Genomic DNA, 14,503 nt, shown 5'->3' on the forward strand with positions numbered 1-14,503 from the left:
ATATTGGGCCTTCAACAGGGGCCCACGGACTCGGCCCACGCAGCAACGGCCCGGCCGCTGCGTGCTCGATTCATTCGGCCCCTCACGCGAGGCCTGCGAAAATATATAACGCAGGAGAGCGAGAGAGAAGATTGGATTCGAGTTGGATTTCTAGGGTTTGCTCATCCTCATCCCCATCCCCTCCTCGTCGCCGTCCGTCGCCTTCCCCACCTCCGGTCGATCGAAATTTGCGATTTTTGATTGATTTCCGGACGGAAGACATGATCCCCAACTCCGTCGACGCCTTCCTCTGATCTCATCCGTCTCCCCCCGAAAAAACCAACCCAGATTCGACATACTATGGTGCGCCGCCGCCCGTCTTCCTCCTCTACCTCCTCGTCGCCGATGCTCCACAAGAACCTCCGCGCGCTCGGCCCCGGCCTCAATCCGTTTGCCCCCTTCGGCATGGGCAACTACTCCCGCTAATCTCCCCCCTCCCCTCCCCTATCCTCTGCTCAATTTCTCCCCGGATCCGATTTGCTTCTTCCCCCCTTCTCGTTCTTGATTTGATTGGATTGCTCCTCTCTCTGCTTGATTGCTTGGTTGGTTTGGATCTGCTTGCAAGATTGGACAAGGGTCCACCATGGTGCAGCTCCGCAGCTCGCTCAGCATGACCCGGGCGCGCGCTCGCGGCGGTGACTCGGACGACGCCGACGACCGCGGCTGGAACCAGCTCCACGTCGCCGCCCGCAAGGGCAACCTCAAGGAGGTATGAGCTGCTCCCTCTATCTCCTTATTTTTCCGCCTCCTTATTTTGAGCTGCTGCCACAAAACTAGTCAACTATGAACGTTTAGGCAAGTTTATGTTTGGTCACACAAGCGCACAAATGGATTTGTCGCCCTTTTGAGACACACTGCAACTTGAGTAGCACCACAAACGTGCTACGGATGTGACCGATTAGGAGGGACACGAGACCAAAACTTCGGTACTATGTTGTCGCCTTGTGCAGCCAATTAGAGCAAGTTTGTTTGGCAAGTGCTCTGCCCAATTTAGCCGATTGAGCCAAATGAAGGAACACTCTTTTTGTGTCGAATCACAATAAACCGAATCTGGATGAATGAATGAATTATCGATTGTTTAATCTAGACTCAGTTTAGGCAAGGATATGTTCTGTCATGCGAGCGTGCGAACTTTGGTACCACAAATGTGTTGCACATGTGACCGATCAGGAGGGACAAGAGACCCAACAGTGTGGTACCATGGTGTGTATATTGGGTGGATATAATTGAAGAATATTGTTTGGCATCTGCCCTGCCCACTTCAGTTATAAGTGCCTACTTTGGCATCCTGTAGATATTAGATAACTGAAGCAAATATTGTTTTGCATCTACCATACCAGTTTTAGTTGGGAAATCCAAATAAGGTTAGCTCTTAGGTTCCTGCTCCCACAAAACTAGTCCACTAGGAATGTTTAGGCAAGGGTATGTTCTGTCAATCAAGCGCACGAATGGATTTGTCGCCCTTTTAGGACAGACTGCAACTTGGGTGCATCCAAATGTGTTGCACATGTGACCGATTAGGAGGGACAAGACACCCAAAAGTGTGGTACCATTTTGTGTCACCTTGAGTGGATAATTGAAGCAAGATTGTTTGGCATGTGCCCTGACCAGTTCAGTTATAAGTACCTACTTTGGCATCCTTTGAAACAGATTGCAACTTGAGTATGCATATGTTTTACACATCTGACCAATTAGGAGAAATGACCAAAACTCTGTTATCATGCTGTCACCTTGTGTGGACAGGATTGTTTGCCATTTGCCCTGCCCAATTTAGCCGATTAAGACAAATAAAGAAACACTCTTTGATGTCCTTCAGGGCATGTTGATGTCCAAACTTTGCATCCAGTTCTGCCAAAATGTCCTGGAATTTGGAGCATGTATGTCAGGCTAGTAACTAGTTAGATATGCTGATTGTTTCATATCTTGTATATGTGACCAATTAGGAGAAACAACCAAACTCTTGTACTATGTTGTTGCCTTGTGTAGCCAATTTAAGAAAAGTTTGTTTGGCAAGTGCTCTGCCCAATTAGCTGATTAAGCCAAATAAAGAAACAACCAAACTTTTGTACTATCTTGTTGCCTTGTGTAGCCAATTTAAGCAAAGTTTGTTTGGCAAGTGCAATGCCCGATTAGCTGATTAATAAGCTAAATAAAGAAACACTCTCTTATGTTCTTCAGGGCTTGTATATGTTTAAAAATTGCATCCAGCTTTGGACAAATGTCCTGGGATTTGCAACATATATCTGAGGCTAGTAACTAGTTAGATGTGCTGATTGCAACTTCAGGTCTTGTTAGATGTACTCATTTGCAGGTCTCCGATGTTCTTCTCTATGTGTTCATCTAGGACTGGTTATAAGTACCAATAATTCTAAGTTATATTCTGTCTCACATCAATTCGTTTCAGAGGCCTGTTATTCATGGGATCACCTTAAACCAAATCTGCAAGAATGAATGCATGTTTTAGGCTAGATTCTGCTGTATAGCAAAAATGTAGTTTTGTTTATTCTTAACCCATTGGCTTGGTGACTAATTAATCCCATACAACTTCTTAACTAGAGATTGTTATCTTATTTAGTTAGTAATCATCCTCGTGAAAATCTAAAACAATCGTTTTTTCTGATTCTCCCTAGGTGAGACGTCTCCTGAATGAAGGGATGGATGTCAATGCACCCGCATGGGGACCAAAGTCTCCTGGCGCTACTCCGCTGCACCTTGCTGCTCAGGGCGGGCATGTGAAAATCATGGATGAACTACTGGAGCGCGGTGCAAATATCGATGCCCGAACAAAAGGAGCTTGTGGCTGTAAGTTCACTTGTTTTTTTTAGTCATTGCCTGTATTGCCAGTGTCATTGTTTTTATTGTTGATTGTTCTTCCATCAGTTCTACCTTTCTAAATGTTATTGTTTTTAATTATTTTTGGTATTCTATATGTATTGTTTTGGGATGCCACTCTTAATTGTCTATACATAAATGGCCAAGCTGTGGAAGTTAGTACATCCAGCCTAATTTGTTTCCATTCTTTTTCTATGTTACATGACTAGGTATGTAGATGATGTTTACTTATGGTGGACCTGCAGATCTAATCTTGCTCTGTTTTAAAGTAGCTGAACGGTGTGTGTTGCTTCATATAGTATTATGTGGACTGAACGCTGTGCAGTACAGTTTTCTGCTATGTAGCTTATATCTAGGTTATATATATACTCCCTCCGTTCGGAATTACTTGTCTCGGATATGGATGTATCTAGAACTAAAATACATCTAGATACATCCATTTCTGCGACAAATAATTTCGAACGGAGGGAGTATTGTTTTGGGTTGCTGGTGTTAATAGCGATGCATCTGCTTAATTGACATCCAAACATAGCTTGTTTCCATTACACGAGATCTCCATGTTTTATTACTAGGTATGTAGGTGTGGTTTACTTGTAGCTGATGTGTATAGTGTAATCTTGCCCTGTTTTTAAAGTATGTGAACGTTGTGCGTGGCTTCATGTATTAGTATTTGGGTTAAACCTCCTGCAGTGCTGTTTTCCTGCTACCTAGCTTAACTAGATTACTAAAATGCGTTTATTACTACTATCTACTCAATTGAACCTACTTGACCTGTGGAGTCCTAAATTTATTTTGTCCTAATCCAGGGACTCCCCTGCACATTGCTGCCAAGGAAAGAAACAAGAGGGTGGTCAGGTTCCTTGTCGAGAATGGCGCATTCCTGCCCCCTGACCTGAACGACCACAGGTTCAACCCACCCCTCCACTACTGCTCTGGGCTGGAGTGGGCGTACGAGATGAAGCGCATGCAGGACGAGAGTGACTCGGGCGGTGAAGCTTCCTTCAGCTCGTCCAACTAGTGAAAAGTGATCTATCCGCAGGGGATTCTGCGGATCTTTGGGTTATGAGTGCTTGTTTTTAATTATGAAATCCACCCTTCCTAGCTTATGTGCCGAGCCTGCGAGGAGCTACGTCCAAGTGAAAGCAGGCTGATGCTGGTATTGTATGTGTCCTGGAGTTGCTGCTGTGCTGCCCTGTAGTTTACCTGGTATATTCTGGTACATCGGTGACCAGGCTGCAGTGATCTCAGATTGGAATATCCGTCTCTATGAAGGAACATCCTTTGTAAGCATACGTTGTCGAACCTTTGCTTTGTTTTCCGGACAAGTATTGTACATCTGATTGGTTTGTTTGAAATTGGAACACATGTTTTTTTTTGTTCGAAGCTATTGTTGTGTTTATTTGGAAGCTTGATTTTGTCTTTTTGACCTAAGATTCTCTAAACTGGCCTATGGTTTTCATATCTTGATACGCACATGCTCAACCCATTGTATGCAGCCAAGAAGTTTCATTGTTGTTGCAGAAAACTGGCAGAGTTCAAGATAGATATCTAAGCTGGGGTAAAGTTAAGCAACGATCAATTAAATATGTATTGTTGTGGATATGTACATACTATACTGACAAGAAAGTAATCGTTTGTGGTCATCCCTAGTATGTATCGTTGTGCACATGCATACCATAAACTCCATAAATTATGTATAACTTTCTCTGACCACTTAATGTCAAGTTTGAGGAAGTTTGTCAACGGAGCCGTGAACTTGAAGGGGCACCTCCAACCACTACAGGTAATACAAACTCATTATTTTCTATGACATTTTTGTTAATTGATCACTTACATATAAGTTCTATTTTCTTGCGGACTTGGTTCTACGAGAAATTCCACATTGATCGTATCATTTCCTATTTTCAACATGACAAACCGCTTATCCTAGATTGTAATGAAGCATAAGTGGGCAAGGTCAGACAAAATAATCTCAAAGAACTACGTATAAGGGCCTTTTTGATTCACAGGATTTTGAAAATGTAGGAATAGGAAAAGTATAGGATTGCAGTGGCATGTCAACTTGAATCCTATAGAATTAGCAAAGAGTGTTTGATGTCACATGAAAAACAAAGGAATTGTAAAAAGAGGTTGGAGTGGATGTTAGATTTCCTATGAAATGTAGTACAAAAGATTTCATAGGATAAATTCCTATGGGATCCAATCCTATGAATCAAAAAGCCGATATAGAAAAAATTTCTAAGGATTTCAATCCTCCAAAAATCCTAAATAATTCCTTTGAATCAAAGAAGCCCTAAGATTGAGAGGTACTCCCTCCATTCCAAAATAGATGACTACAAAGTTGATTCATCTATTTTGGAACGGAGGGAGTATATGCTTAGTGTTACCTGTTGTAATCTATTCGGCTTTCACAAAAATAATTCATAATAAATATTTTTGCAAATAGTTGAGGACCTCATGCTACCTTGGAAGACATTGGCCAAGGTTTCTTATCAGCCTTCAAAGTCAACTATAGAACGATTCTTCAAAGTCAACTATAAAATGATACTAGTCAATAATGTTTTTTAGGTTGAAACTAATTCTTTCTAAATATCTTATTTTAAACTGGTTCTAATTTTTCTTAAATTGTAGCTTGATGGACACCAGGCTGCCTAGTGGCCCAGATGATAGAGATGAAAGTACTTATCTCCGCAACATTCGGAGATGTCTCCACAACTAGATGAAATAGTGCGGTGCCAGAAGAAAACCAACAGCATTTGGAGTGTCTAATTTCTCGATTCAACGTAAGCATTTGTTTTTATTACAATTCATTTTTCCAAATAAGTGCATGACTAACATCTTTATTAAAAAGACCATCGATTTGGCGTATGACACAACTTTGATGCGGCAAAGAAATCAAAGATAGTATGTCACAAAATTTGTAACTTCTCTCTTCATGTCACAAAAAGTATGCTAACCATTTATGTTTTGAACGTACAAATTAGAAAACCTCAAAAAATGTAGCCGCTTCCCCAGCAAGAACGGTATGAAGTTCCATATTGCTTGCACGTTTTTCTTTCCCAACCATACAACTACGTTCATCTTTACAAAAGGTAAAATAAATATCTGTGGACCACCAAAGGGAAAAAATTGAGAGGATGTCGTGTAATCAATTGGGAACCATTTCAGGTATGGGAGCAAGAACTTATCAGCAGAATATGAGGTCAACGATTGTCTCGTAAATTTGTTGACCTCAGGCTCTGCCGGTAAGTTCTTACTGTCATCACACGTGAAACGCTTCCCAATTGATTCCACAGGGTCGTGTTTTTCCCGGTCTATAGATGTTTGATTTACCTTCTGTAAAGATGGACACAAGCTAGCTGTATGGTTGAAAAAGAACGTGCGGGCAATATGGAACTTCATACCTCAAATTTTGTTGCAAAGTTCTTGCTGGGGTGCTGTAGACACTTTGGAACTTCATTTGTAGAGGCGGCTACATCTTTTGAGGTTTTGTAGTTTACACATTCAAAAGATAAATGGTCAGCATACATTTTGTGACAAGAACAGGAAAGTTATAAATTTTATGACATGTTTCTTTGTCAACTCTCTTTCCCGCATCAAAGTCGTCGTGTCATATGCCAAATTGATGATCTTTTTAATAAAAAAATGTTAGTCATGCACTTATTTCAAAGGATGAATTAAAAAAAATGCGCACGTCCAACCACATGATGGTTTCCTTCTAGGGTCGTACTATTTCGTTCAGTTGTGTAGACGTCAACGAATGTTGATGAGACATAATTGCTTTCATCTCTGCCATATGGGCGAGTAGGCGGCCTAGTGTCCCATCGAGCTACAAGTGAAGATGAATTATAACTATTATTTTTAAAAATATTTAGAAAGAATTAGTTTTGGCCTAAAAAACATTACTGACTAGCATCATCCTACAAGTTATATAACACGTACCTCCATATCTGACTTTGAAGGTTGATGGGAAACCTTGGGCCATGCCTTCAAGGTCGCATGAGGTCCTCAACCTTCTGCAAAAATATTTATTATGAATTATTTTTGTAAAAACGGATCAGATTACAACGAGTAACACTAAGCATATACCTCTGACTCCTATGTACTTATCTGAGATTATTTTGTCGACCTTGCCCGCTTTTGCTTCGTTCTAGTATTGGATAAGCGGTTTGTCACGTTGAAGACAGGAAATGGTATGATCAATGTGGTCGACTCGGAATTTCTCGTAGAACCAAGTCTGCAAGAGAATGAAACTTATATGTAAGTGATCAATTAACAAAAATGTCATATGAAATAATGAGTTCGTATTACCTGTAGTAGTGGGAGGTTCACCTCCAAGTTCGCGTCTCCGTTGACAAACTTACTCACACTTGGCATTAAGTGCTCGAGAGAAAGTTTTGCATAATTTATGGAGTTTATAGTATGTATGTCCACAACAATACATACTATGTGGATGACCACAAAGGATCACTTTCTTGACATTAAGGGAGGGAAGCTCGTGAAGGGAGATGCTACCCCGTCTAGTTTTTCTCGTGTGTTCGAACCAGTCTTTGTGCATTGCATTTCACCACTTCACAGGGGTAAGACTTGGTTCCTATAATCTCTTCCTAGACCCTACCTTGTGTGGGAGCTTATGTGCACTCGGTCTGTCCTTTTCAGGATTTGGTGATGGGCACAAAGAAACATCACCTATGGATGAGCTGGCTTGGCTAAAGCCTTAGCCTAAGCTGAAAGCTACTCTTCCTAATGGATGAGTCCTCGTTTTGTGAAACATGTTCTTGCTGGCCTTTGCTTGTACTAACTAATGCATCTATTCTTTGCCCCCATCAAGGTTTATTGGGTATTACATCCTCTATAACAAAATGTATGATGTTTTTTATGCCCTATGCAAAACCAAAAAAACGCCTTACATTAACATATAAGTTGTTCAGGTTGATCAAGCGTAAAATAGATTGACGTAGTGATTAACTAAATGGCCGTATATAGATGAAAGGAAGGAGTGTGCTGAAAGCTTAATTAACATGTTCTTCCTGGCCTCTACTGGTCCTCCCCTGACAAGCTCATGCTGCAAGCCGCCGTGAGTGTGTCAATGACATTCTGACATTCTGACTACATCTGATGATGGCTAAACGAATGCCTTGTGTGATAGGATCAAGATCTCTTTATCTATGGCATGACAAGCTAGATAGATTGTTGTCTGTACTAACATCTACACCCTCTGTTCCTAAATATAAGATGTTTGGCCAGTTCAATTTACATTTATAAACAGAGGTAATACATATTTACACTGAATTGTTTTGCTCTCTTTTGTTACATCTTTTCGGTTGTATGAACACTTAATAATTAGTATATGGACTAGTGGATTCTCTTTGCACCGTTGTTCTATGCAGGGAGGGAGATATAAACGTGATTGGTTTATTCATACTTGAGCTAGCATTTTCAAATAGTATGATGAAATAAAATTTTCAAATACTTGGAACAAGCAAATTACAGCCACTTCTGTCGTAACCGCAGCCCAAACAAACGATGCTCAAGTATGCTAGAAGCTAACTTAGCTTTAGCGAAAGGTAAAGAAGCGTTCTCTTCCCGGTTATCCTTTTGTGTGATATGTTCTTCTGTCTGGCCTTTTGCTTTGTCGTCCTAGCCACTGACAAATGCATCTGTTCTTTGCCCATCACATAGTTCTGAGAATATATAAAGACCTGCTGTGTTCTTGGTCGTGGAAGCGACGCGCACGAAAGCATCGATCTTTGCCGTGCGCATGTATGTCCCAGGTTGCAGCAGCAGGGATTCTTTTATGCACCGTACGGTACGGGCGGATGATGTATGCACACCCTCAAACCAGAGAAAACGCCCATGGTTTATTCCCAGGTGATTCTAATGATCCTTTTGGTTATGTGGGTGTGTTTGTTCTCAATCATGATATAGTTCTAACGTAGTAAACTGTATGATGATGAACCTTCCAATTAGGCTGGACATACAATGTGCCTTTGTTTTCCATGAGGTATGTGGGTTTGCATGTTGGCATCATTGGATGACGCTCTTCTCAACCGAAACCTTAGAGGGCGCACGTTCGGTCTGGTTGTGGCGTCGTGCAGTACCTCAGCCTTCTCATAAGAAACTGAGACGAGCCTATTAGATATGGACTAAAAGAGGGGCAATATGTACAAGAAGTCACATTTTTTTTAAGGTAACATGGCAAGCTCTACAAGCCCCAAGACCGCCTGTTTTGAAATAGGGCATTCTCAAAGCAGGATGTTATAACTAACATAGCTTGCAAAAACGTTTTACATTGTGGGACAGAGGGAGTAGTTCTCAAAATATAAGTCCATCATAAGATGGATGCTCTTCCTAGCCCCTTTGCTTGTCGATCGTCCAATTCTGAGAATAATTAAAGACCCGGGCACATGGAGAAGTGCCTAGGAATCCAGCTCAAGCAGATGTTGCCCAAGGCTTTGTGCACACTGCACACAGGCAGCATCGATCCATGCCTTGCCTCTTACCCTGACTGAAATTCTGTCCCACATTGTGGCACACGCATGCCAAAACTGGCAGTACAAATACCACAAACATAAGAGCACAATGCAAACACATGTGCCAGCCACCAGCGTCTTCCTGAGGAGGGGGGCGGGGCTATGGTGCTGCTGTCGCCGGTGAGCCGGGCTGCCGCGGCAATGTACAACTCCAGCGCCCGCCGCGACATCATCATCAACAATGTCACGGTGTGTGCCACCCCGGCGGCCACGCTGGTGGCCAGCTTCACGGTGTCCGCCGACATGCGTACCACGGAGCGGCTCATGGTCACCACAACGGTCCTCATGACCATGCTCGGCACCGCCCTCTTCCTCCTTGGAGTTTCGGGACGCCTCTCGGGCCGGGGCCGCGGCCACTCTACCGCCACCCGCATATTCTTCCGCGCCTCCTTCGCTCTCTTTCTCCCCTTCATGTCCTACATGTTCTCCCAGGTAAAATTTTGTTGAAGGAAAAAGAATTACCAAACCTTAGTGAAATATCCATTTTTTGAGAATTCTTTTGGGTTTTGATCTATCGATGTTCACTCGATTTTAATGGATTTTGACCGAATTTGTATTTGGTTTAAACTTGTTTGAATCTAGGACGAAATTTTGAGGTTGCATATATTTTGGTACTAGTATGAATTATTGAACTGTTAGAAATTTTGTTGAAATTTTAAACCTTGTTCATAGGCCAAGAGCAAGCCACCTGACACCGGCAACCAACCCCGTGCGCAACTCATTCTCCTCTGGATGATCCTCGTCGAGCTCCTCCGCAAGAAGGTCTACGCCATGGTTGCCCCCGCCACCGATGCCTTCGCGCGCGGCGTCGGCCGCTACAGCTTCTTTGATGCCGTCGAGGAGGCTGCACGCATGGCGTGGATTGGGTACCTCATCTACACCTACGTGCATGGCTTTGGCGTCAAGTCCTTCTTCATCATCCTCTGGATCTTCAGCGTCGTCAAGATGTGCAAGCGCTCCATGTGCATCTACCTTGCTAAGCGCTCCTTCGACCTCGCGAAGAACGCCGCCCTCATCTCCGGCTACATGGTGCAACTCGTCAACAAGCGTCGGCAATTGCTCTGCGATGACGAACACGCAGTTGGCGCCGGTATAATGAGGGTTTGCAACTACGCGGTCATGGGAGAGAGACGGCTCAAGAGGGAGGTGACACCCCATGGCTTCAAGATCCAAGAAGAAGAAATCAACAAAATTCTCCTTGGAGATGGAAGTCCAAATGGGAAGGAAGAGGTCAAAAAGTCCGAGCTGGTCCGGGTATGTAACATATGGGACCTCGCCAATAGTGACCCCATATTCAGGTACAATTTGAGTAGGAAGCACAAGTTGGAGAACATTTGCCTTGCCGTCGCACTCTTCAAGCTGCTTCGACGAAAGATGGAGCACTTCCACATGGCAGAGGCGGACACCCTACAAGCGCGCGATCTCGTCCTCCGGGGACTCCTAGCCCTCGAGGGGCACGAGGACGAGGTTGCCAATGCTGAGAGGGCTTTCGAGGTGGTGGAACTGGAGCTGAGGTTTCTGGACGAGTACTACCAGGCCATCATCCCGTTGGCATTGTCCAAGCCAGGGCTATTCATAGCCAACTTTGTCATCTCCATCGTCTTCATCTTTTTATACTGCATCACCGTGCTCCTCGTCACAGGCAATGGCCACATCTTCAAGGTGCTAGGCTCCCTCTTTCGGGGGCTCATCGGCCTGTCCATCGACATGGTGGTGCAGTACAAGTGCTTCGTCCACCAAGTGAACTTCCTCTTCGGCATGGTTTGCTCCTCCTCCGACCTCATCGTCACCTTCCTCCTCACGCTCACCCTCCTCGCCGTCGAGGCATATGAATTCTTGCAGTACGTGCTCTCTGATTGGTTCATTGTGTCGGTGATGTACACCTATGCCCGAAAGACAATGCTCCAGCAGAAGGGGCATGCCGGGAGGGTCGCCAAGGGCACGCTATGGGCGAAGCACCGCTCCCACGCTGTCATCAAGGTCCACCAGATCACCATGCTCAAGCCCCACTATCTCGACCCGCGTTGGGTGTGGATGCTCGTTTCCCGCCTGCTCAAGAGGCGCCTCGTCGGGCTCCCCGATGCCATCGTCACCGGTGACACAAAGGCGGCCATCGTCAAGGCGTTGAAGGACGTCCTCACCCCAAGCTGCGGCAGACACTTCAGCAACGGCATGGCTACGTTGGAAAGGCAACGCTTCCTTAACCTCAAGTGGGCGTGCGACCCCAAGATGAGCACCGCAACAATGATAGTGGTGTGGCACATCGCGACAGCCCTATTTGAGATGAGGGACAAACAGAAGCACCCTCTCCCACCACACGGCCAGGCTGCCCTGACGTTGTCGAGGTACTGCGCATACTTGGTGGCCTACGAGCCGGGGCTCCTCCCGGACAATGAGGCTTGGACGAAGAAGGTGTACAAGGACATCAAGGGGGAGCTCAGCAGTTTCTTCCAGAGCTGTTGCAATACTGGTGACCGCCGTGAGCGTCTGGTGAAGTTCGGTCAAGGAGAAGAGGACGAGGAGAAGTCGGCCATGGTGAAGGGTGTCAAGCTGGGGAAGCAGTTGGAGGCCACTAGCAGTAGCGGTGGTGACTTGCCTGAGGATGAGAGAGTGTGGGGGATGCTACTCGAGTTCTGGGCAGAACTTCTCGTGTTCGTGGCACGCAGGCCATCGGCGGGCCCGGAGGCGCACGCGCTGGCACTGAGCAACGGCGGCGAGTTCATCACCCACATCTGGGCCATGCTCACCCACGCCGGCGTGCATGTCCCCAAGAACCACCACGAGGACCAGGTTCCATCGTGCAACTGCCATCTAGTTTGATCACAGGCTCATGATCAAGGCCCATCACAGCCAGTCTCATCAAATTCTTTGCTTATTTGTTGTTGTTTTGAGAAGAGTCGCATAATAATACTTGTTGTTGTTATTTATTTTCTTTTTTAAGTCACTTTCTCTGATTTATACAAGTATTAGCTGGTGGGCGTAATAATACTGTAATGAGCCAGTTGGCATAATCATGTAATGTTCTAGCACAAGATGAGCTGAGATGGCATAGCTACACTCGTGCCAGTTGTGCTTGCAGATGACTATATATCGTAAATTCAAAATATTTGATCTTGATGCAGACATAGTGATTCTTAATTTGATGAAAAATCACAGAGCTACTCTATGTGTAATCACAATGCATCTCGGAACATATCCTAAAACTGAGATCTGGGCAAGGTATCAGCCGTACAAACACTAGGCTGGGTTACCATCCATCTACCCACCCAGCAAGCAAAGCTATTCATTTTAATCTTGATGTAGCAGGAGGATACCCGTCATATGTAATTAATGGATGGACTATTTTCAAATCACGGTTTGGGCGCGAGCGGGGCTACGCTTTGCTCCCGCGGTTCGATAATCTTTGGCTAATATGGTGATCAGTGCGCTTGTGTTGCAGTCATGCCAACATTATTTCTGCCCAACAGCCCAAGGGTGGCGAAACGAGTGGTGATGGAGTTGGGACAATGAATACCTCCACAAGACCGGGTACATAGGTTGCCGGACTCGGAATTGTCGTCAAGGGTTGCACTTGGCGACTTGGCGTGCTAGACTTTAGGGCAACAACGACAATCATCATGGAGGCACCGGCCATGCACCTCATCACGCCATGATTGCAACTCGAGGGAGGCCTTGACACACGAGTAGCTAAAGCCTTCTGCAATGCATGCACACATTTGGTTCCTGCCATACCCATAGGGATGAAGGTGACATGGAGAACATGGGCTCACCTCTTAGCTCTTGGCGTCCAGACCTTCCGTCGAACACGTCCCGTGCGCTCAGGTCAGTTGTCCTCCGGGAAGTGAGGTCGTGGATGGCTGAGGCATGCCGAGGACGACCGTGCGGACGAGGTCAGGGTTGCCGGACGGCCGCGTGTGGCCTCCAACTCTACCGTGGACGGGAATCCCCCCACATTCCTCCCGAATGGGGCGAAACAAAGAGACTGGATTAACTACCGGTCGTTGATAGCTGCGCCGCGATTCGTGCCGAACAGTGCAACCCACCCATACTTTTTTGACAGTATGATTAAAACATTGTATCAATTTTATCTTTTGAACACCAAAGTTAGATCCACGATTTGTTTGCACATTTATGTTTCTGGTAATGAAGCCTTGCAAACAAAACCAATCTTGAATATATTTTGACAAGATTTCAAAATAAGAATAAAAAAACACGGGCAGGTGCCCCTTTTTTCAAAAACAAAATATTAATTTTAGAAAAGGTAAAAATATTCATGATTTTTTACAACAAACTTGCACAAGCGTTACACTCGCGTAATTATTTCGTGAAGAAATAACTATCATGGTATATTGGCAAAAAAAAGATCAGCACTACATTAGGTCAAACGGAGGTCCCAGGGTTGGCTGTGGCTCTGTATCATAGAACGCGATAAAACTTTCTCTCTCATTTATCCTTGAAGGAAGGGATTATATAGCGCTGGAATTAGGTCAAACGAGGTCCCAAGGCCCCACAAGCCTGGCCGGCGTGGCCTGGGCATGTCCCCTGGGTCATAGGAAGAACGAGTGTTCTGTGCGAGAAACGATTTCCAAATTTGTAGTATCGCGACGATGATAAATAAATTTGGCCGGGACCCTCAGCACAAAAAGATCTCGCCTCTCCTTTGGGTCGTTGTGAACTTGTGAGCGATGGACGATGGTGGCCTCGCGGGCGGAATCATTGCGGCACTCTAGGACGGCTGCGGTGAGCAGCACAGCGACGTCGCATATCCTCTTTGGCTTCGTTTTGCGGGAAGAAGCCGGAGCTCCACAAAAATCCAACGCATGTACTATTCTAGAAAGAAAAAGGCTTCAACGCAATTGTTCCCTTTTGATTTTTTACCTTTTGGCCGTTCTGTCAATGGAGTTTCTTCGAAGCTGGTGGGGTTAGGCTGCGCTGCACGCACGCCACTTGACCGACCGTAACGTGGCGTGATACATGTGAGGGATTTTCCAAATGCCCAACATATATGCAGTACTATATGGAAACGTACGTCTCTGTGGCCACGTTTCGATTGGAAGTGTATAATGGAGATGGGTTCGCGGTCGGTTGTACAGATGTCC

General features: G+C 45.0%; 2 protein-coding genes across 4 annotated transcripts; both read left to right on the plus strand.

The window, feature by feature from the left end:
- Positions 1 to 131: 131 nt before the first annotated feature.
- LOC119319171 (phytochrome-interacting ankyrin-repeat protein 2-like) lies at positions 132 to 4,268 on the plus strand. Its single transcript, XM_037593657.1, has 3 exons — positions 132 to 748; positions 2,670 to 2,841; positions 3,678 to 4,268. Exons 1-3 carry the CDS (start codon positions 623 to 625, stop codon positions 3,887 to 3,889), a joined length of 510 nt encoding a protein of 169 aa, XP_037449554.1. The 5' UTR covers positions 132 to 622; the 3' UTR covers positions 3,890 to 4,268.
- Positions 4,269 to 6,962: 2,694 nt separating this feature from the next.
- Positions 6,963 to 12,510, plus strand: LOC119314839. 3 transcript variants are annotated; one of them, XM_037589523.1, is made up of 3 exons: positions 6,963 to 8,438; positions 8,554 to 9,836; positions 10,077 to 12,510. In XM_037589523.1, exons 2-3 carry the CDS (start codon positions 9,507 to 9,509, stop codon positions 12,222 to 12,224), a joined length of 2,478 nt encoding a protein of 825 aa, XP_037445420.1. In that variant the 5' UTR covers positions 6,963 to 8,438; positions 8,554 to 9,506; the 3' UTR covers positions 12,225 to 12,510. The 3 variants fall into 3 exon arrangements, with proteins under 3 accessions (XP_037445420.1, XP_037445419.1, XP_037445421.1); XM_037589522.1 differs by having other exon boundaries at positions 6,963 to 9,836; XM_037589524.1 differs by having other exon boundaries at positions 6,963 to 8,742.
- The last annotated feature ends 1,993 nt before the right edge of the window (positions 12,511 to 14,503 follow it).

The sequence above is a fragment of the Triticum dicoccoides genome, chromosome 6A, assembly GCF_002162155.2.
Source record: "Triticum dicoccoides isolate Atlit2015 ecotype Zavitan chromosome 6A, WEW_v2.0, whole genome shotgun sequence".
In the NCBI taxonomy this organism is placed as follows: Eukaryota; Viridiplantae; Streptophyta; class Magnoliopsida; order Poales; family Poaceae; genus Triticum; species Triticum dicoccoides.

Bases quoted from the DNA above. Each gene is read 5' to 3' on its own strand.
- LOC119314839 (XM_037589522.1), top strand. From the start codon at position 9,507: ATGGTGCTGCTGTCGCCGGTGAGCCGGGCTGCCGCGGCAATGTACAAC. The intron at 9,837-10,076 runs GTAAAATTTTGT...CCTTGTTCATAG, and splicing joins TGTCCTACATGTTCTCCCAG to GCCAAGAGCAAGCCACCTGA.
- LOC119319171 (XM_037593657.1), top strand. From the start codon at position 623: ATGGTGCAGCTCCGCAGCTCGCTCAGCATGACCCGGGCGCGCGCTCGC. The intron at 749-2,669 runs GTATGAGCTGCT...GATTCTCCCTAG, and splicing joins GCAAGGGCAACCTCAAGGAG to GTGAGACGTCTCCTGAATGA. The intron at 2,842-3,677 runs GTAAGTTCACTT...GTCCTAATCCAG, and splicing joins AACAAAAGGAGCTTGTGGCT to GGACTCCCCTGCACATTGCT.